General features: G+C 40.9%; 1 protein-coding gene and 1 long non-coding RNA gene across 8 annotated transcripts; one reads left to right on the forward strand and one right to left on the reverse strand.

The window, feature by feature from the left end:
* Nucleotides 1–393: 393 nt before the first annotated feature.
* On the reverse strand, nt 394–688 carry LOC119503950. Its single transcript, XR_005210451.1, has 2 exons — nt 635–688; nt 394–500 (listed from the first exon to the last, which is right to left on the reverse strand). It is a non-coding gene; the product is annotated as an uncharacterized LOC119503950 (long non-coding RNA).
* Nucleotides 689–1,901: 1,213 nt separating this feature from the next.
* On the forward strand, nt 1,902–18,501 carry topaz1 (testis and ovary specific PAZ domain containing 1). 7 transcript variants are annotated; one of them, XM_037795611.1, is made up of 21 exons: nt 2,666–2,796; nt 4,206–4,346; nt 4,708–6,784; nt 6,875–6,930; nt 8,096–8,205; nt 8,655–8,701; nt 8,786–8,853; nt 9,011–9,066; nt 10,436–10,528; nt 11,187–11,244; nt 11,451–11,602; nt 11,791–11,883; nt 11,970–12,085; nt 12,219–12,282; nt 12,394–12,565; nt 12,666–12,766; nt 14,119–14,284; nt 14,660–14,812; nt 15,942–16,145; nt 16,298–16,484; nt 17,674–18,501. In XM_037795611.1, the coding sequence occupies exons 2-21, from the start codon at nt 4,325–4,327 to the stop codon at nt 17,870–17,872; spliced, it is 4,194 nt and encodes a 1,397-aa protein (XP_037651539.1). In that variant the 5' UTR covers nt 2,666–2,796; nt 4,206–4,324; the 3' UTR covers nt 17,873–18,501. The 7 variants fall into 7 exon arrangements, with proteins under 7 accessions (XP_037651536.1, XP_037651532.1, XP_037651537.1 ...); XM_037795608.1 differs by lacking the exons at nt 2,666–2,796; nt 4,206–4,346 and adding an exon at nt 1,902–2,367; XM_037795604.1 differs by having other exon boundaries at nt 2,496–2,796; nt 4,084–6,784.
* The last annotated feature ends 3,121 nt before the right edge of the window (nt 18,502–21,622 follow it).

A 21,622-nucleotide genomic window follows, 5' to 3' on the forward strand; every position in this document is an offset into this window, starting at 1 on the left:
AAGCTACAGCTGTACAGGTACTTCATTATTTAGCCTATGTTTTGTCTCTGAACGCAAAGCAGAATGTAAAATGTTCTCTTGTTTCACGACATCTATGTAAAGGCAATGCTCCACCAGCTAATTACCTGAATGCATCATGTATATACATTTTGTTTAGCCTTCTGCGTGAACAGCTGTGCACATAGCCATAACTGATCACCTCTAGTCACGTCAGGATAAAAACATATTATTCACTTTGTGCAGTAGAACTGAATCCCAGCACCACACCTTTGCCAACTGTGCATCCATGTTTCTACACAAAATACTAATATAATAGACTGACTCTTCCCAGCATGTGCAATGGTCAGTTTCAGATCTTAAATGTAGAATAGTCACATCAGTTTCAGGTGTAGATTTTAAGACCTGTGATAAATATTAAACATGACAGGCAGGACCAGCTTAAGGCATACGCCATATAGGCGGTCGCCTAGGGCGCCATCTTCTGGGGGACACTGATCGCCCTCTTAAAAAAAAGAAATGCTGGTGGGCGCCCGTACTCATTTTCTGCATTGAGGTAACAAATGAACAAAGAGAGAAATACACTTTCCACCCCTGTAACTGTCTTTCTCACACTTTTTCATCTGCCCGGCTGCACATATTTGTTAATAACAGTGTAAATTGTAGTGAAACTGATTTAACACTTTTAAGCCAACAATATCAGGGACCAATTGTTTATTTCTATTAGAATAAATAAATGTATTTATGAAAATAAAAATCCTAATTTATTTCTTAAAAACATTGTGATGTCTGATGTGTGTAAATGTATAGTTTTTCAGTTAAACATCTATACTTTATATGTTCCATACCTGACCCTGTAATTCTATTTTTTATTTTCACTTTACTTTTCTTTGTCACTTAATTGTTGTTTTCCACTTCTACAGCTTCTTTAAGTCTTGTTTATTTATTTATCAAGTTATTAATTTATCTAGTCACTCATTTTGTTCATGTTCAGTGGTAAACAATGGATTAAACTAGAGAATAGCCTACAGTGTATTACAATAAGAATCTACTATATGTCATATGAACATATATACCACAAACACCATTATCACAAAGTGAAAGTATTGCAATTCATGGCCATTATGTGTTGATTGGCAAAGAAATAAATATTCTAATATAAGAGAAAAGGTCACAAAGAGGCCAGGACACCTTCGCTGCCATGACAACTTGTAGTTCATATATCTGAGCATCAGGGAAAGATGAACATTAATTTTGTATATATATATATATACATATATATATATATATATTGTACATCTCATTAAAAGTTTCAGGTGTAGATTCTAAGACCTGTGATAAATATTATATATGACCGGAATTAAAGTAATCACACAAACACGCTTCAATACATGATATAAGCTGCTGGAGTTACCCTGCACTATATTCAGTTTTAACAGTTTTCTTCATCTCCTTGTATTTTTATATCTGGTATATTTGTTTGTACTTTGTACTACTAACTTTTTTACTGCCTTTTTACTAACATGTTTTGCACTATGGAACTGTGATGCTGGAAACTTGAATTTCCCTCAGGATCAATAAAGTTACTATCTATCTATCTATATAGTTTTCAGTGGAATCCCTATAGTTTAGATGTTCCATACCTGCCCCTGTAAATCTATTTTGTCACTTACTGGTTGTATACTCCACTTCTACTGCTTTTATAGTTATTCTTTATGTCTTGTTTATTTTTTTATCTAGTAGTATCTAGTGGAAGTATTGTTATTTATGGCCAAACATGTGTTGGTTGGCAAAGAAATAAATATTTACACACAGAGTTTTATATTAGACTCCAATTAGCACTTTGCGCATGCGCAGAGTGGCCCAGCACACCTCGGCTGCCATGACAACTTGTAGTTCATAAAGGTGAGCAGCAGCAGCAGCAGGGAAAGATGAACGTCAGGGTCGCGACTATGTTTGACGTCGTTACGTTATTGTAGCAAGTTCAAAAGCTCTTTTTTAATAGTAACCAAGTTTAAGAAAGTACTATTTTAATTGTCAGTATGTTAGGATCTTCTAGCAGAGTTAAACTCAACCGAGTCGCGTTAAAAGAGCTGAAACTGGAGCCGCGGCGGAGACGAGTCACCAAGTCTCTGAGTGATGTTCAAGAGGAAAACCAGGTCGTTTCTGAACTAGTGTCGGCCTCTGTCTCTAGCAGTCATGAACCCGTCCAAACCTCTCTAAAGGGCCCGGGAAATGTGACAGACACGACCGCTAACATCGCAGGAGAAGAAGGAGAGCCGGAGGAGGAGATGAAGGCAGAGAAGAAGAGGAGAAGTAGTCATCATCAGGAGGTTAAACATGAAGAAGAAGAAGGGCCGCACACTAGAGGCAAGTATCAACAGAGCAAACCAAACACCAGGAGCAAGGGGAGTCTGCACGGTGGCATCATGAGGCTCTGCGACCTCAGGTTGAAGTTCACTTGGTGCTTCTGCACTGCTTCAGACAGACAGGTGGTTAAACACAGGAGAGAGATCCGCCGCCGCCGGGGGGTGAAACTGAGGAGCACTGTCTCCAAAATGGCGTGTCAGATGGAGCTGAGCAGCAAGGCTACAAAGAGCCTAAAGTCTAGTGTGGGCAAATCATCTGTTAGATGTATTAAAACGCGTGTGACCCGCGTTGTTAATAAGACCGGCAGAGTGAAGGCCAGGTCCACTCGGTGTGATCCACATGGTGATCCACAGACCGCTGCTGCTGCTGCTGCTGCAGACACCGGACAGGTTCACACGGGAACACGGTGCACCGCCACCGGACAGTCAAGTAAGGTGCACCTGAGCTTGGAGCTTGGTGTTGTTTGGTTCGCTATTTAACCTCTAGTTAAGCGTGTAAAAGTTACTAGCATTTAACTCCAGCTAACGTTTTCTAAATGAGGATGTTTCGGTAGGTTAAAGCTGTGAGAGCTAACGCTAACGTTTACTAGCTAAGTGTGTAGCAACCAGCGTGTCAGATGCTAAGCTAACGGCTAACTCATTGGGAGTGTTTCCTGTCAGTGGATATATGGGGATAATTTACATACAATGGTTAGTTATGGACAATATACTTATTTTATGCTGAATTCAATAAGATAAACACGTTTTGTCTCATCTTATCTTCCCAAATGAGGCTACTAACAGTGGTGGGAATCCATTCAGTTTAAGGGGAGACACCCCAGGGTGAGATTTACCACCATGAAACTAACCCCAGTTAATTACTATACAGTTTGGCAATTCTTTTTTTGTATTTCAAATTTTCTAAAATGCTATGTTTAAAGGCAAGGCAAGGCAGCTTTATTTGTAGAGCACATTTCTGCAACAGGGCAATTCAAAGTGCTTTACATAAACATTCAAGAACATTGGGACAAAATGCAAAAGAACATTAAGACATAATTCAAACAGTTATATAAACATTAAAGATTAGAAAATAAAAAAAGCTAAAAATAAAAGCTAGGATAGAAGCTAAAATAGAGAATATAACACACAAGAGTAAAAAGCTGTAGTGCAGTATAAGATCATTATCTGGTTTAATAAAAGGCAGCAGCAAACAGGAAAGTTTGAAGCTTTGATTTAAAAGAACTCAGAGTTGGAGTTGGTCCTGCAGGTTTCTGGGAGCTTGTTAAAAATAAGGAAAAAGAGGCATTATCTTATTAAATATGTGCTAATTTGCATACATTTCCCCCTTGACTTGCAAAATTATCTTTTAAATTGACAAACATCGTATTCAAATGGGATAAAAAAAAAAAAAATTGTCTCTTGCTGTTGACTGTTTTTTTTCTTTGAAATAAGGTCCTATGGGGTCAACCGGAATGGGAGGGACTTCACCTCTCTATTTTGAATGTTTTCTTTTTCCACTAGTCTGAAAGAAGACATGCTGTGGAAGCAAAATAGTCAAAATCTCAAAATTGACCAGTGCATGAAAAATGATGTTTTTGACTGGGGTGTCTTGCCTTAACCAAAAAAAAAACACCTTACCATGGTGATAGAGTGGGTTCCCTTAGTGCTTAATAATTCCTGATGGTGACTAATGCATTCACTTATGCACTATTTGACAAGCTTTTGTTTCCACTTGCAGACATTGATAGAAATACGCACCCAAGCCCCACTGGACTTGCTGGTTCAGACGGGTCTTTGAGAAGAGCTGTAAGAGCCTCCGGCTGTGGTCTCTGTGGTGAGTGTAAATACATTTCCCTCCAGCAGAAGAGACTGCGTGAGCAGGGGCAAAAAAGCAGTAGCCCAGGGCCAGAGCAGCCTACGGTTGAGGTTAGGATCAAGAAAGAAAACGCAGTCACTGAGACCTCTAAGAAGATTATCATATGGATAAACCAGTTACCGCAAGTGACGCTTTGTGACATAGCTCAAAGATGTGATGCTCTTCGTCACGATTGTGGCTATGTGTTACCGGATGTTCTCAAAAGCAAGGTTGTGCATTGCTTCAAACAGGAGATGAGAGCTGGATTTCAGTATAGGCCGGGTTGTTTTGACCATGGCCAACGAGAAAGTGAGGAGAGTGCTCTGGCTGAAAATAGAGAGATTTGTCCCAGAGTTAAGTCTGAGCCGTCTCAGAGTCTGACTGAACGCCAAAGACACCTGAAAGAACGCACAGATGTACAGACGTTTTCCAGTCATGCCACATGTCGTTTCCTCAACAGTTGGACAAGTGAAGGCTCTGCAACCTGTTCTGCTTCTGTCTTACTAGGTGAACGTACAAAAACGGGGGAGTGCAGGACTGGCATGTTGGACAGGGATGTTGAGGAGGATCCTGGGCCAGTATCTAGTGTGGAGATTCACAGAGACAAAAGGATAAAGCTTGGGGATGGCGTTAAAGATGGGATTTTGCCATCCACGCCAGATTTTGAAAGCATCAGTTGCAAAGACCCAGCAAAAACTGACTCTTGTAACAAAGAGAAACGGACGTCTGATGACAGTCAGTTCTGTTTAGAGCATGCAGTTGCGGGCAGCAGCTCTTTTGACTTAGATGTGAAAGAAAACTGTGTTCACAAGGAGATAGACAATCCCACAAAAACTGACGCAGCACAAATGTCATCAGATCTGAACTGTGAGAGGAACGAGGTGGACACGGATGAACTAGAGTCATTCACCTGCCAGAGAGTGAGGGCCTACTTCAGGAAAATAAAGTTTTCTTGTGCCCGCACATACATGTCCTGGCCCTTTTCTAACAGTGCCTGGAAGCTTACCACACATGCTGGCACCACAGGCTGTCCAGCAGAGCCCATTGATCCATCAGCTAGAGATAACCCGCCATTAGATCACAATCAGCCAGGCTCAACCAATGACATGCTCCCAGATACACACACTTCAGGCACAACCCACCAGGTTTCTCATCAAAATAAAGCGAAGCGAGAAGAGAAAGAAGAAAGCGTTTTAGTAGACATAAATGGGAAAACACACGGTAATGTGTCTATGGAGTTTGCACCTAACTTTATGGAGGCAGAAGAGTCGTTAGCCAGTCTTTCCTTGGATACGGCGACCCTTTCCAACCCAAGTCAACATGGAGGAGAGCCTGGCACTGACACAGTCTCCGCCTCGTCTTCGCCAGTTAACAGACCTGAATCTGACAACTCCACATCTACCCCTTCCCCCTCAGCACTTGGCCGGAGCGACTGGGAAACTTCCAATGCTTTGTCTCCCATGGCATCTCCATTCACACGTGGTGGTTTGAGCAGCCTCTCAGCCATGCCATCCTCTCTCCCACCTTTGTCGTTCCTACTGAAGAAAGTCGAAGGTGCTGAGGTGGCTGATTCTGCAAGCGCATCGCTAACGTCCTCTTCGCCCAAATGTGTGGTCAAAGCTGTAGAAAAAACATTGTTCTGCTGTGAAGAAACCCGAATGACTCCTTGGACTTCATCCTCTGCTCCTCCACACAACTCTGACTCCTTTGATTCATGCGTATCCTCCCTCCTCCTCCCTCAAGGCGAGCAAGAGAGCGATGAAGGACTTTTCGCAGGCAGAACCCCACCGAAACCAGAGCCATATTATAATACAAGCCCCTTTAACCATGTAGTTGTAAAACTGCGCGACATCCTCACAGAAAAGTGTGTAGAAATGGACTTGAATGAGTTTATTCTTCCACCAATGCTCTCTCCTGTCGCTTCGCCGCAAGGGCGCTCACAGATAAGCCTCCCGCCCCAAAGCCCAGATGAAGAGGAGAAGGAGGAAATATACACCAGAAAACGCAAGATGTCACCTGGATGTCACATGCCACAAATTGTTAATGACGATAATGAAAACGCCAAGGATTATCTTGAACATGGTGGTGAAGAATTGAAAGTCGTTAAAACTACTAATGAAGATGATGGCACTGAAAAGGAAAGCCAGGATGAAACTGATTATTCAGATGATGTGGAACAGGGTAACAAAACATCTGAAGTTCCCTCCGACCCTAAAATAAAGGCGACCCTAACCTCAGATGCTCTGACAGAACCCTGCTCTTCTCCCAGCAGTGACGAAGATGATGCTGGAGCCTTCAGTGATGAGGGACAGCCATGTTCTACTAGTGAAAGGGATGAAACTGATGCAGAGGCAGCTGGTGATGCTCAGCGCAGCATTTTGGATGAGTTCACAGCTTATGAGAAGGATATCCTGCTTGTTGATGTGATCCAGGAAGACCCAGAGCTGTTTGAAAACCTGCCCCAGGGAAGTTTGCTGAAACTGGGTCACACCAGGGTAACCGAGGCCCCTAAAATCAGACCTATTAGAGAGGTGAAAACGCTGTCGCCAAGGACAGATGGAGCATCACTGGAGTTTAAACAAAGGTAAGGTCTCATATTTGATATAATCTCCTTACAATCACTGATGGGTTGTGTTGTCCATTACAAATGAAATGACTGTGATTTGTGTTTCAGATTGACCTCAGTTAATATTGGTTTTCCCTGGGACAGTCCTGATGCTGATATCAAAGGTATGGCCAGTGCACCAGTCAGAGAATACAAACAGAGCAATGATGAGAGTAGTGCTGTCGTCGACCAACGAAATTCTTAGTCGAGTAACGCTCATATGATTTTGTTGACTAATCGATTAGTTGAATTAATCAACAGATTTGTCTCTCTACAAAGTGTTTACAAGAGATGTGCTCCTAAGTTTCTTGGAAAAAAAGTCAAGTCAAAAGATGACATTGACTTAAATATCTTAGTTGACTAAGACCAAAATAACAGATTAGTCGACTACTCGCCTAATGCCTAGTTCACACTACACGACTTTAGCCCTGATTTTCCGCTCACCGACAGTTTTTGGAGCTCCTTCACAAAAAATCCTGATCAGATCAAATCAGCGTTGGCTCGCCGTTCGCACATTGGTGCTCGAGCGTCATGTGTGAACTGTTCAAAGACTTGAGCCGAGAGGCTTGCCAACATTGCCGATGCCTCGCAGACACATTCCAGATATCTAGCATGCAAATATCTGGACCCGTCGGGGACTCCAGACACGAGCTACAGCCAATGAGAGTGCAAGACAACTGGGGAAACCTAGGGGAGGGCCTGTAACAATAGGAACTTTACTGTATGTGTTGCATTGCAACCGGGGGGAAAGTTGTTGTTGCACCCAGAGGAATAAATAGTAAAAAAGAGTGTGGAAACTGGTGGAAACAGGCTATTTTGTAAACATGTGCAAACAACATCAGCAATGTGTCTCGTATATGGTATCATGTCATTTACCGTGTATTTCTTACGTGTTTTCGTGACAAAACGTAGTTTGGAGACCTTGTCTTGGACTCCTCGTGGTGAAATATCTTGTAGTGTGTGACCCCCTGTCTCCAGTCAGTCATGTAATGTGAAAAACACAATGACTTAAAGACTCCTGATTACAAGACAGCAAGTTGTGTAGTGTGAACTTAGCTTTAGAGGGGGCAGCCCCAGACGAGTCAATTTAAGCCACAACACAACATGCAAAAAGTTATAAACATCTACAACAGAAGAAGACATATTTGTGTATATTTCTGAGGCTAAATTCTGCTTGCAGACTCATGGATCGCTTTCACAACTGATGCCTATTCAAAACAACACATTTTTGTTTTGAATGTGTTCTTTTTCATCCTGAGATTGTGTATTTTTTTTGTGTGCATTTTACAGAGGAGAGCGACAGCAGGTCATGGAGACCTCACTGTAGAAGCAGCAGCAGCACCCCATCCAAAATGCAAAGCAACTCATGGCCTGCTACAGAGAAACAAACCAAAAACATGGTAATGCAGTGGGTCCAATGTTGTGTCATATAGTGGACAAGTACCACACTTCCCGGGACTGTCTTTCAGCACTGTACTGCAAAGCACCAGATATCGCAACAGCAAACAAAGCATTAACAGAGTCTCTCCTGCATAAATGCTCTCTGTGCCTCCCCAAGTAAAAGTCCAGGTTGAAAAGAGAACATAACGCACACTAACATTACAAAAAGTAAAGAGTGTCGGGTACCTTTCAAAATAAGTCTTTCTTAGGATTTTACAGGAAGTTATAATGTCATCAACAACATGCATACTACTACGGTAACACTGAGTCTGCTGCATTAATATTAGACGCCGTGGATGAAGTAATGGAAGCCAGGAGTGTTAAACACATAATCTTGAACAAATGGACCTAATAACTACAATAAGAAGTAAACTTCATCATGGTAAATCTGTCTTGTGTTTTTGAACAGGGTCAGCCTGATGCCAACAACAATCATGTAAACGGAGTCCTGGAGAGGTAGCTGTTTGCACACGTCACATGATGAAACCTTTCTTAATCTTTGATTGTTTTTATAATCCCTGTGTTTATGTCCTGTAATAGGAGCCAGCACATCCAGACAGTGAACTCCCTGCATAAGCACATCTCTCCACTTAGGAGCATAAGAAATGGTGAGGGAAAATGGAAACAGCATACCAATACTGATATTGATAACTCCTCATTTTGTCTTTTAATTGCCAACGCAAATGTTCAGTCAGTTCCTTATGAAGAGGAAAAAACTTGAGCTGCTGTGTATGATGTTCTTTTGCTCCTCTGCTCTCTACACAGGACCATTGGTCACAAACCCAGCAAACATGACAGATTTCAGGCGTCAGAAGTCTAATGTAAGTGTTTCATTAAATGAAGAACTGTCACTGTTTCCCCCCAAAAGGGGCCTCATTTATAAACATGTTTATTGGCTTAAGCATGGATTGTATTTCCTATTTATTCCAAAGAACCTGGCCAAAATGAATCAGTGCTAGACATGACAGAACGTTCTTCCTTAATGTAGGTGGTGTGGTAAATACGACAGCGTATTGGGGCCATTGTATGTAAAAAAAAAATAAAAAAAAATCAGCCGAAGCAGGGGGGTAATATTCAGAGAAAAATCTCAGCATTTACGAGAAAAAAACTCAGAAATTGTGCAAAAAATTGTAGCTGCCACCTGAATTCGTTGCACCTACAGTAAAGCAGTGTTCTTATGGTAAGGATGGCCTCTGAGCGAGGCGAAGGTCCTGAAAGATACATAAACGTGTATTCTTTCATGTTCTTTTATGAACATAATTATATACTAATATAATTAATTGCGTTACCGCAGTGTTTAATGGTGGCATCTGCGGTGTGATGAGGTTGATCCAACCTTACAAATTGAAGCGATGTAGTTCGTTCCTTGACAAAAAAAAGACGATTTTCAGTTTTCTTTCTCCTAAATTGGTGACTTTAATCTCAGAGAATTTCTGAGTTTCTTTCTCGTAAATTCTGTTTTTTTTCTCTTGAATATCACCCCCCTCCCCAAGCAACAATAGTTATTTTCATTTATCTACAATGACCCTAAAATGGCATCATAGGTATGACCCATTAACCCTGTGTGCTAATTTTCAAGTGTGAGTCCATATCTAAGACTGAAAATTGCGTTAATAGAAACTAATGTGAAAGGAAAGCAAGCTTGCTCTGGGATCTCTGTAACTTAACGCTAGCGGTAAAAGGCAAATTAAAAAAAATAATCTTGTGCTTCATTTGCTGTGGTGTGTTAATTCTAGAAAGAATAGCATAGAAGAAAGAATAGCATAGAAAAGGTTTGAGCACCACATCTAATTTTAAAGTACATAAAAGATGCAGTACGGCTGAGTATAGTTCATATGTCTGGTATCATCTGTGTTCTTTCTGATATAAAATTAGAAATCATTTTGTAATGTGAGACTTTGAGAATTTTTCCAATGTAAAAAAGCACCATAAGTACAGGACAAGTAAGAATTCAGGTCTGCTTTTGAATAAATTACACAGCATTGGGTATAAATTAAATTGATCACCTTGTTTAACAGTCATCTAGTTTAATTTAAACAATGTGCATAGAAAATTAGTGCTTGAAGATGAATTACAATGACGCTCAGCTTGTTAATGATATTTAATCAAGGCTTGTTGTCTCCTGCCACATACATGATGATGTTTTTAATTTGATTTGAGTAACGTAGCAGCTTCTCTCTTCCTCTAAAGCCTCAATACTGCAGGCAGTACTTCAGTGAGTCGCTGTCCTGCGGGTTCAAGATGTGTCGCTTCCAGCATGTTCCTGTGGAGGGGGACGAGAAGGTACCTTTCCCTTCATCAAGTAAAGTAGATCGAAGGAATACTTCTCTCACAAAATGACCATTTGTATAGGAATTACTCACCCCGTGTTACCTTTTATTCTTGAAGAAAACTTTTTTCTCACATGCCTCCGCGGCAAATGAGAAATCCAGAAACGGAGAACAGTCTTGATGAAATGAAGTAAATGGGGGCCGCATCTTGCATCTTCGCTAAAACCTTAATATTTAAAACACTACAGACTCATCCGTCGTTATACTGCACGGGTTGTGTGAGAGTTTGTAAATGTATGTTTTGATATACATGTAGTTTTGCTGTTGTTAAACGCAGCCTCCATTTACTTCAATTCTTGAAGACTTCGTTCACCGTGGAAGCATGTGAGAAAATACAACTGTTCTTCAAGAACTCAAGGTAACACAGGGTGATTTATTGATATACAAATCAATACATTTTGTGCGTGAAGTATTCCTTTAAGTAGACAGTGAATGATTTATAAGTCAGTTGTAGATCTGATGTGTAAAGCCATAAGTGGAGTAATTCTTCATGTTAAAGCTCTCAGATGGGTGTTGATCACGGAGGCAACATCCCCCTCTGCTGTGCTATACCTGTAATTCCACACTTAATTTCACAATTGTGGAGTCACTTTGCATGTTTCTTCTTTCAGTTGTGCGTTGAAACTGTGACACGGTTCACCAAAAATCCAATGTGCCTTCAAAAAGCAGGTGAGTTTACAATTTATCCAGTAATTTCACCCCGACTGGGCACAGTTTATCATAGCTTGTTACTCCTAAGCAAGTGCCTCTGTTTGAATGTTCTTACCTCTCCTAAACTCACTGTCCTCCTTTACCTTTTATTTTTATTTTGCTGCATCATCTGTCTGACTCTCCATGGCTGTCTTTACATGAGTGAACCTCCCATTTGTCTCCAGGAGCTGTGTTTACAGGCTACTACCAAAACAACCCACCAGGAGCGTACTTCTCCATGCCGGTGCTTCTGTGTCTCCTCTGGGCTCTGCACAAAGCCGGCATGGTGTCCGATGTCTTCTCAGTCCTCAGCGTCAGCTTGGCCCACAAGATCGTGGTCAGTGTGCTGGTTTTCATCCATCTTTTTAACAATAATGTCATGCTGCAGTACACAGTGTAGTCCAGTAGAGGGCAGGGCATGCTCTATTTTGTATGGGGAGAGAAGCACTCGATTTCAAATTACCCATCACCACTATGGGCATAAAAATAGATGTCAAACTTATTCCTATCTTCCTCTCTTGCCAGCCTGGCCACGAATTCCTGCTGGCGCTCTTTAACATTGTGAGAGAAAAGGGTCTCATGGGTGTTGTACCTGAACTCATGCAGCTCACATTCAAGGTATCTCGACTCCTACACACTCCTACAGGATCTGTATTTTTTTATATGTGTATGTGAAATAATTCATTGTGCATCTATGTTGACAGATGGCCAGAGCGGGCCTTGTGCTGAGTTTGGATTGCCTCGACTGTGTAAAAAACACTCCTGAGTTCCAGGAGACCGTCAATCCAAACTCACTTGTTTCAGTGTCTGGTAACCACAAGTAAGTGGAACTTCAACTCAGTTATCATCCAAACGTATTTATGACTCTTATTTCTGAAATGTTTTGTGATTTATTTATTTATTTATTTATTTATTTATTTGTGGCTTACTAACTTTATATTTCTTAATAAAAGGTTATCCACCAGTGCACCCTTTCCAGAGTACCTGAATTTGGCCCATTGCATCGTGGAAATAGAGGTTAGTTGTTCTCTTCTGAAGATTACTTTTGTCAACTTGTCCGGGGATGAAATGGTTTTGTGTTCACTGTCATTGTATTCAGGCCTGCCTTTTATGTTTTCTGTCTGTCAGCTTTGTACCAAGCAAGAAGACTGGAGGCGGATGGGGGAGGTTTTCAGGTCCATCTGCCAATCTAGCCAACATCCCAACCAAGTGGAGCGAATCAGCGGTCGCATCGCCATAGCGCTCCTGTCTGAGAGCAAAGACAAGCTGTCACTGCCCTTTGCTGCCTTCGCTGAGACGGGTACAACCTGCTACTTTAGATTTTAAAAAAAAATGCATTTGTTTCTAAAACATGCCTCTGTGTAATTACTAATTTCCCATTGTTTTATTCTGATTTTTAGTGTGTCAGAATGACGGTGAGGAAAGCCTGATCAGGAGTTTTTTAGGCAGAATTGGAGTCTCTCTCATGTTGAGATACCACAAAACGCATCAGTGGGGCAAGGTAAATAAACCATCTTGGTATGTTTCACACGCCTACCTCTCCTCTCCTTTACATCTGATTTCTGTCATGGACCGCCAGCCAACTCGTGGCGTTCAGAGCGCTCCTCCTAAAAACGTGAGGCGCACAGAACGGAGAAATGCGAGGCACTCAGCGACGCAAAAGCAGCGCGCAAAACACTTAACTCTCATTTCAAACAATTACAAAAAGCCACCCCAGGCTGCTGAAACTCAGTCATTCTGATCAGAGCCTAAAACTTCCATTTAGTCCCCACAGTGTTGCACGACGGGAGAATCATTTTTCTCCCAAATACCCTTAGACTTTCAAGTCAAGTCAATTTTATTTGTATAGCCCAAAATCACAGATCATAACGTTGCCTCAGGGGGCTTTACAATCTGTACAGGATACGACACCCTCTGTCCTTTACAGTGCGAGCGACCCTCTTCTCTCATTTTGAATTGGTTCAGTCCAGTCTAGGAAAGCGCTAGTGACCCTCGATCATTATTGAACCACAATGGTGCAATTGCCTTCTAAATATTTAGTTTTTTCTTTGAGCCCTCTATCATCTACTCAGTGGTTAGACTGAAGAGGTTTAAACTGTGATTTGTCAGTCCATAGTATGTTCAGCTGATATTCCCTGATCCAGTTCCATTTGTGCTACACGCCTGTTAATTCCAGCTTGACGCTTGACGCTGAAACAGGAACCTGTTCCTATTTAAGCTGCACACATTTAGCTTTCAGTTTCTTTTAACAACGACTGGTGATTTCTTCTATTCCTATTGAAGTGCTGCTCAGAGGGATCTTTGTTTCTTTCTGCCCTTTCATTTGTCTGTCTGGTTGAACCATTGTGCAACCTTTTGTTCTTCATGTACAAAACATTACTTTTTTGCAAACCCTTCATACAAAATAACATCGATTTGTATAGAGGACTTTCTACAACTAAAACCTGCACACTGTGATGATGAAGTTGAAGTTGTAATTTAGCTGTAAAAGCCTCACTGACTAAACTAAACAAAGTCAAAACACTATTCAGAAATATAGATCCATCAATCAGCGTTTCCAAACTTTTGGACGGCAGTGTATAATCTGTGTTTAAATGAAAATAGCCTGTTATGTTGCATTTTAACAACTTGATTTCCATATTATGCAAAAACTAAAATTTGAATTAATCAAATCAGCTCGATGTTCTTTTTTTTAATGTTATGATTAGACACGCAGAACCTTTTTGGTGTGATGGTAATCAGAAATACTGCAGATACACAAAGATTATCTTTGTAATCACAATTTTAAAAGATGTATAATTAAAAATGCAGTAATGTTAGCAAGTGCCTTGTACTGTGTGCGCGCGCATGTAGGGTCGGAGGGTGGTGGAGGTGCTGTCCAGTTCAAAAGTCAACTACTCGACACTGAAGGGTTTGTTTGGCAATGAAGATGGATCATCACGCTGCCACCTGGTAACCGTGGCGACTGAGCTCTTCCTCCTGAGTTGCAGCTTGGAGGGAGCTCTTAACACACTGCGAGGTAACGCTTCTGACCCTGGAGTTAATAGGTAGCCATGATCGGTTTACCTTACCACAGAATGATTCAAAATGTAACCTGTGTTTCTACTCAGTGTCTCATGCAGCCAGTTTTTTGAAGGAGGCACAGTTTCACAACTCCATGATGGTGATATGTAGAATTTTGTAAAAATACTGACCTCTTTGAACAGGCTTTTGATTCTGAAATGGAGTTGGACCTTGATATAACAGCCCTATACTATACCCTTACTGTAAACAGTTTTTATTTTTCTCTAGGATAGGGCGTCTTGTACATGATGCTTTAGAAATCTGTTAAAAAAAATGGCTCCTCTGCAAATTATTATGTGTTGAACCTTTGTTTATGCATCTGTCAATTCAGAAAACAAGTGGTTCCTGAGTTCGTGCTCGTGGCCGTGTGAGCCTGCTGATCTGGAGAGTAGGACTCGTGTGTTGATGCGTCTGGCGGAGAAAACCTCTCACAGAGACACGCTGGAGGTCCTCTGTAACCTCCCTGGACTCAAAGAGCCAAACGGTGAGAGAGAAAACAGCTTTTTCATTGCCTGCAATGTGAACAATCAAAGTTTTATCACTTTAAATCAAATATGTCATGATATACCTGAATGTTGAGGCAGAGAAAAAACGTCAAGACCCAGAAAAGCTCTAACTTAATTTGGTCGGGGTCCAGACCTGTCACTTGTTTGACTCAGTGGTGAATGACAAAAGTCAAACCTATGAGCTCACTACACTTTCCAAACACTTCATAAACCCCTGAATGACTCATATTTCAGGGAATTTAACTATCTTTTTACTATAATCCTTGGTAGTAATTGCCATAGAGTTGCTTGCCTGTAAGCAAATTTGATTAGCAAAAGTAAGGAGCATCAAACATTGTTACCAAAAATTGAAATACAAGTGGCATCTGAGCAGCAAGTTTGTCTCTAAGCTCAAATTTCTCCTGATTTTCCTACTTTAGGAAAAAACAGGCAAAAATAGATGTAGTTATTTTGAGGTAAAACCCAGTGGTATGTATGTAAAATCTACAGCATTTTAATATGTTGTGCTGACTTAAAAGTCGGGCTGGACCCGATTATTCGACTATGTGGTCTTTCGTTCTTTGGGTAGGTATTCCGTTTTCAATTTTGGGATTTAGACTTTTTTTTTTATCCACTCAGGATTACAAACATGCATAAAACACACCAAACTTTTTGGAAAATGCAACTTATTCAATAATAAATACTGTAGAATAATAGGATCCTTAAAAATGTATGCCTTTTAATTAAACCTAAAGACACATGTTAAAGCGCTATGCTGAGCCAGAGCCCTTGTCGCTGTTAATTATGTCGGAGCGCAACCAATGCGGTGCTCGGGCCGAAGGGGCTGTGAGGAAGCTTTTGCAGGCTGCATTGCGTACGTGGAGACAGTAGCCTCAAAACGTTGCCGTTTAGGGGGAGAGGGCCCGCAAACGTGACTCTGAGGTACGTCTACACTCGCACACACAGATGGATGAGGAGAGGAAATGTTGAGCAAATACAAAGGCGCTTGTGCGTCGTCAACACAGGGCATAAAAAACAGCACTCATCGGGAAACAATTTTGTTCAGAAAAAACGTGTGGCGGAAACCTCCGAGTGTGCGATTGTAATTGTATGTTTTGTTTTCCTCAGACTTGGTGGATGTCTCCAGGTATGGTCCTCTGTTTAACTGTCACCTGCGAGTATGCGTGGAAAGACAGATAATTCCTGTAGCTTCAGACACAGTCTACTTCATGCTCTCAAAAAAGCTGTCAGTTGACCAGGCTTTGCTGCAGATGCTTTTGAACAAACTGGGCAAGCAAAACCTCTGGCTCCGGGCACGGGAAGTCTTCAGACGTAAGTATAACCCTCTGGTTTTATTGACTGCTCCACTCATAGAAATACGGATCATAAACAGAACTGAACAGAAAAAGCAGAGAGAGTAGACAAATGAACTTTGACAGTGAAACGTTTGAGTCAGTGGTTACACCAATGTGTATATTCATCAGACTCTCTGAGTACGGGGTACTACCCAGGTGTGTCGGCTCCTCCTGGTTTCATGGAGCTGATCGTCCCCTGTCAACTGGGGGAGGTGGAGCTGGCTCTCACCTTGGAGATGTTCATCTCGGTCAACGCAACGGACATTTTCCACCTTTCAGAGACCACCAAGTCCTGCCTCCGCATCACTCTCAAAAGGTAACGTTTGTGTTTGTGTGTGAGAAAACTGGTTGCATTATGTGATCTGTATGTACATGATGATAGGGATGTCACGACAACCGACTTCGGTACCAAGTCGATGCCAAAATTCTGAAACGTGATGGTACTCGTTTTTCGACAATACTGCAGATATCGGGGATCAGGGCAGACTTAGAGGCCGTTCACATGATGCGTTATTTGCGTGCTCAAATCCATTGTTGTCATTATAAGATGCACAGCAGGCTGCACTCCGAGATCAAACCAGTTCAACTTTTGGAACGCTGCAGCACGCACCGCACGTCACGTGACCAGGAACAACCAATCACAGCCAGCAGATATCTTTTCTTTCTTACATAAATATCAGTCTATCGTAAATATTTGGAGGAGAAGTTAATCCTTTTAGTGCAGGACTACCCAGAGCTTTATGATCTGTCCCACGGACTATTTTACTGGCTTCACCCTTTCCGTCACAACATCCGGTTGAAAGGTGAGCAAACTTGACACGGAGAAATCGAGCAGTAGTGTTATTGTGAGGGATTTACGGTGCTTGAAATCCATTTAACTTTGTTTTAACTTTGTTTAGTTTAGTCAGTGAGGCTTTTACTGCTAAATTACCACAACTTCATCATCATCATTGCAGCGCGCAGGTTTTGGTTGCTTAGTAACGGCAAGCACGACAGCACCTTGGATAAAAGGATGAAGCAGCACGGCTGGTGTTTTCCATGCGTTTTAGACGCGGCATGTGAACGGCCACTAACGGTGACTGTTAGGGTCCTGATAAGGCCTGATAACGCTACACTGTGAACAACAAATCTGTGTTGAAATCGGCAGGAGGAGAGCTAGTTGACGTTAGCTGTTAGCAGCCGGTGGAAAGCACAGTCCTGCTTGGCTAGATAACGAAGCTAACAGCTGGCGTACGGAGGTTCCATTGAGTTACATTATGATGCATTCAAGCTCTACTTAGAAAAAAATGAGTATTGGATGAAGGTCAATTATAATGTTGTCGTGATGTCTTCAAATGTAATCTTGTAAAATTTAGTTCTTGGCAGGAATTTTAGGCAGATCAAGGTACTAATAATAAATTCACAAAAACCATCAAATTGGGTATCAATCACTGGTATTGGTATCGACATCTAAATGTCTGGTATGCTGTCATCCCTACATGACGTTCTTTTTCCTCCTCTTCCAGGACTCAAAGCTGTGAGAGCGAGTACCTCTCCGCCGGTAGCCGCATCCTCTCTGCCGCTTGTATCCCTCAGCCCAAACTCATCATACACTACACAGCAGTGAACTCTTCACAGGATCAAGTATTCACTCTCGACGTTCCCTCTGCTCGATGCTGGCTCCGCCACAACCATTTGTGGGCCAATGAGGTGTGGACGCATTGAACCATCATTCCCCTGCAAGTCCCCGGAAGTACTTCACTTTGATTTCCCTTGAAACTGCGCACGTTCCAGCGACATCAGTTGACTCTGGGAAAAAACAATGAAATCGGGAAAACAAACGCATGTCATGCGTCTGTCATATTTCAATTTAACCTTTAACTAAGAAGCAGAAAATCACAATCAAAGACTGACGCCAGAACTTTTCAATGTTTGTTTATTACAAATAATAAGAACTTGTTTTTGTTCAAATTTGTTTTAAAATATGTTGTTTTTTTTGTTAATTGTTGTTTCCTGAGGAGTTCTTTTAGCTAGTTTGTCATAATTTGATTCATGCCACTCAGTGTTTGTGTGATTTACTATTTGGTAAAAAAATAAGTCCGTTGGGGAACAGAGACCAGCATAATTTTGTAGGGTTGTTGTTTACAAGTGATAGATTTAGTTTCTAACAACAATGTAAATAACATCTGAGTGTATATAGGTATATATTTATAATGGTGTTAAGTCTTTGACAGTATTATGTTGCTGTATTATCTTACTGATTGTCAAAACCTCAATTGTTGCTTGTTCAAGAGCTGTGATTTACTTTTTCTTTGTGTGACGTTTTTATAAAAAAAAATGTTCTGCTCCAAAAAGTTTGACTCTGTAGTGTCTTTTCACACACAAAAAAAATAAATCCTAAAACAGATATTTTCTGGAATAGGAGTTGAAAGGTTGGTAGGTAGGTAGTTTAAATCACAAATTATTGTTTTTGTTTGTATGGAGGGTATGAATTCCATCTTAATATTGCGGCTCTCTTCACTCACAGCAGCTTTCTGATGGAGCCCAGTTTCCTAATAGTCCTCACTGACTGGGAAGGGTAGTTCAGACATCATTACTGTGTATAATGTCCTCCTTGCTGTCACAGTTAGTTGGACTAATGCTGGTGCTCTAAAATTAAAGACGAAAACATTTTGCTTTGACATCCAGCTGACACATAATTAGCCTCTCCAGTCTTTATAGGACCTTTTCACAGCAGCCAATTTGACATGTCATTGCAGGGTAAACACGGGTGTAATTAAAAACATTAATTATGTGTCCCGTTAGATTTAGATGGGCCAGGGCGCTGGTATTGTGCATGCTGTGACGCTAAATGGAATGGGACTATAATTAATTTGATCAATTACACTTGTGTTTACCTTGCCATGACTAGAGCTGCAACAATTAATCGATCAGTTGTCAACTATTAAGTTAATTGCCAGCTTTTTTGATCCATTAATCGCTTTGAGGTTTAATTTCTTAAGAAAAAAAGGTCTAAATTCTCTGATTCCATGTTATTAAATGTGAATATTTTCTGGTTTCTTTACTCCTCTATGACGGTAAACTGAATATCTTTGAGTTGTGGACAAAACAAGACATTTGAGGACGTCATCTTGGGCTTTAAGAAACACTCATCGACTAATTTTTCACCATTTTCTGACATTTTATAGACCAAAAAACAAATAGATTAATCCAGAAAATAATCAGATTAATCAACAATGAAAATAATTGTTAGTTGCAGCCCTTGCCCTATGACATGTCAAAAAGGCTGCTGTGAAAAGGGCCTCTTACAAATGATGGTAGCTGTATTTACATTGAGCCTTTTTTTCTGCATCATAGAATAATAACAAATTGAGATATAACCTAAACGATTTTTTTAGTTACTGACAAGATGCACACAGCATTCAGTGCACAGGTAACCGCTTGGCTGCAAGGCTGCCATGACACAGCCAACAGATAGCTAGACTGGTCAAGCAGATGTCAGTTTAATCTGTTTTTTTTATACTTTATTTTTTAGTTTTTTTTCATATATGCAATTTACAGTTCGTAATTAAAATAGTTTATAAACCAATTTTTTAAGTGGTTGAGCTTATACAGTAGACAAACTCATTAAGTACACTAGAGAAAACAACTTCAACATTCAAAATTGAAATAAAAATTAAGAAAAGAAATAATAATAATAATAATAATAAAAAGAAAGAATAGAATTACACAAAAAAAAACTAATACAAAAATAAGAGTAATAATAAATTAAATAAACAAATAAGTTAATAGAAAATAAAGGGGGGAGGAGGGAAGCGCAAATATATAGTAATGTTATTTACATGGGCACACATATGCATCCTCCTTCACATGTCAGGTCACCTCAAAGCATATGTATATGTGCATGCGTGACCATAAACCAGTTTAATCTGGTTTATGGTCTATCTATATTATTCAGACCTACATGCTCTTCGGTGCCTTTAGAAGAAGTGAGATAATGTTTGTAGCAGCTACATTCAAAGCCATCACAACACAGCCGTTTTCATATAAAAAAACAAACAAATCAATGTGTTATTAGTTCATGCATTTTCTCATTTCACATGGTCACATATTGAAGTCAAAGAACTGCATGTGCATCAGCTGCCGCTCCTCTGTTTCTGTGCATTTATTTACAATGTAAAGGTGTTACTGAGCAACTGACCCACCAGGGGGAAGAACCGGGCTGTGGTGAGGTGAATAGTAATGTGAAACATGATGACCTAAAGATGTGCAGGTGATTGAAAGAGGTGACTGGTGAAATTAGAAGAAAATAGACCTCTGCTGCATAGATAACTGAAGTTACAATTGGCAACAGCTACATTTATAGTGTGCTATAATCTAAATTGTGAAATTTTTATATAGAGCTTGTAAATGCTGGATAGGGGGACTTAAAGTAAAGTGTCACCCCCACACCATCCAGTCAGATGATGTGGTGTAAATAATGGATATGTGTGTGTGTCATCCAGGGAACCCTAACACGGGACTGTTTGTGTGTGATATTTTTGGTTGTTGCTCACAGCGGTGCTGTCTTAATCATGTTCACCCCCGCCTCAACTTAACCTCGACTGCCCTCCAGACCTTCAGCCTGTTTCCTCCGAGGGTCGACACTCCATCTGTCATATGAATGAAGGAATTCTTCTTTAAACTTTAGGCCTAACCGTCTGGTTCTGCAGCCAGCGTCATCAGTGGCCTGCAGTGTCTTTGTGAAGGGACTGTGTGAAACACGCTGTGTTATGGATTATTCCTCCGGGAGGAATGTTTTCTCACTTTGATGTATCAACATAACCTCTGGCATGTTTTCAAATGATTCATCCTTTTATCTGCCCGTGCTTGATGTAAATCAACTCACCATCTCCCCCTTTTTTGTCTGAGTCACTGTTTTTCCTTTCCTTTAACCCCGAGATAACATTTGTGACCTATGTCAATTTAAATTAGTCAGAGGTCCAGTGGGTAACATTTTGGGGGATCTGTTAACAGAAATGGAATATAATATTCATAACTATGTTTTCAATAGTGTATAACCAGCTGAAACTAAGAATCGTTGTGTTTTTGTTAGCTTAGAGTGAGCCGTTTATATCTGAGAGCATTTCACATTTGTACGTTACCTGAAGGCCACCGTAGTTCTCCGACACGCTTGTGAAACTGCGGTAGCGTGAGCCGCAGAGTACAAAACCGTGGTACCGTCGGCCGCCGTTTGACTTCCGTTACTCCTAAAGTAGTGTTACTATGGTAAGGACGGCCTCTGAGCGAGGCGAAAGGCGTTACCACGGTTTTGGAAAGGGAAGAGTAAGCGGAGGGGTGTTCAGTTGGTTGCAATCTGCAACCACACCACTAGATGCCACTAAATCCTACACACTGTCCCTTAAAGTGTCTCAGTTAGATAATAACCTTACCAATAGCTGCTGCCGCCATTTGGGATTGAAAACGCTTATTATA

This window comes from Sebastes umbrosus, chromosome 15, assembly GCF_015220745.1.
Source record: "Sebastes umbrosus isolate fSebUmb1 chromosome 15, fSebUmb1.pri, whole genome shotgun sequence".
NCBI classification, from domain to species: Eukaryota; Metazoa; Chordata; class Actinopteri; order Perciformes; family Sebastidae; genus Sebastes; species Sebastes umbrosus.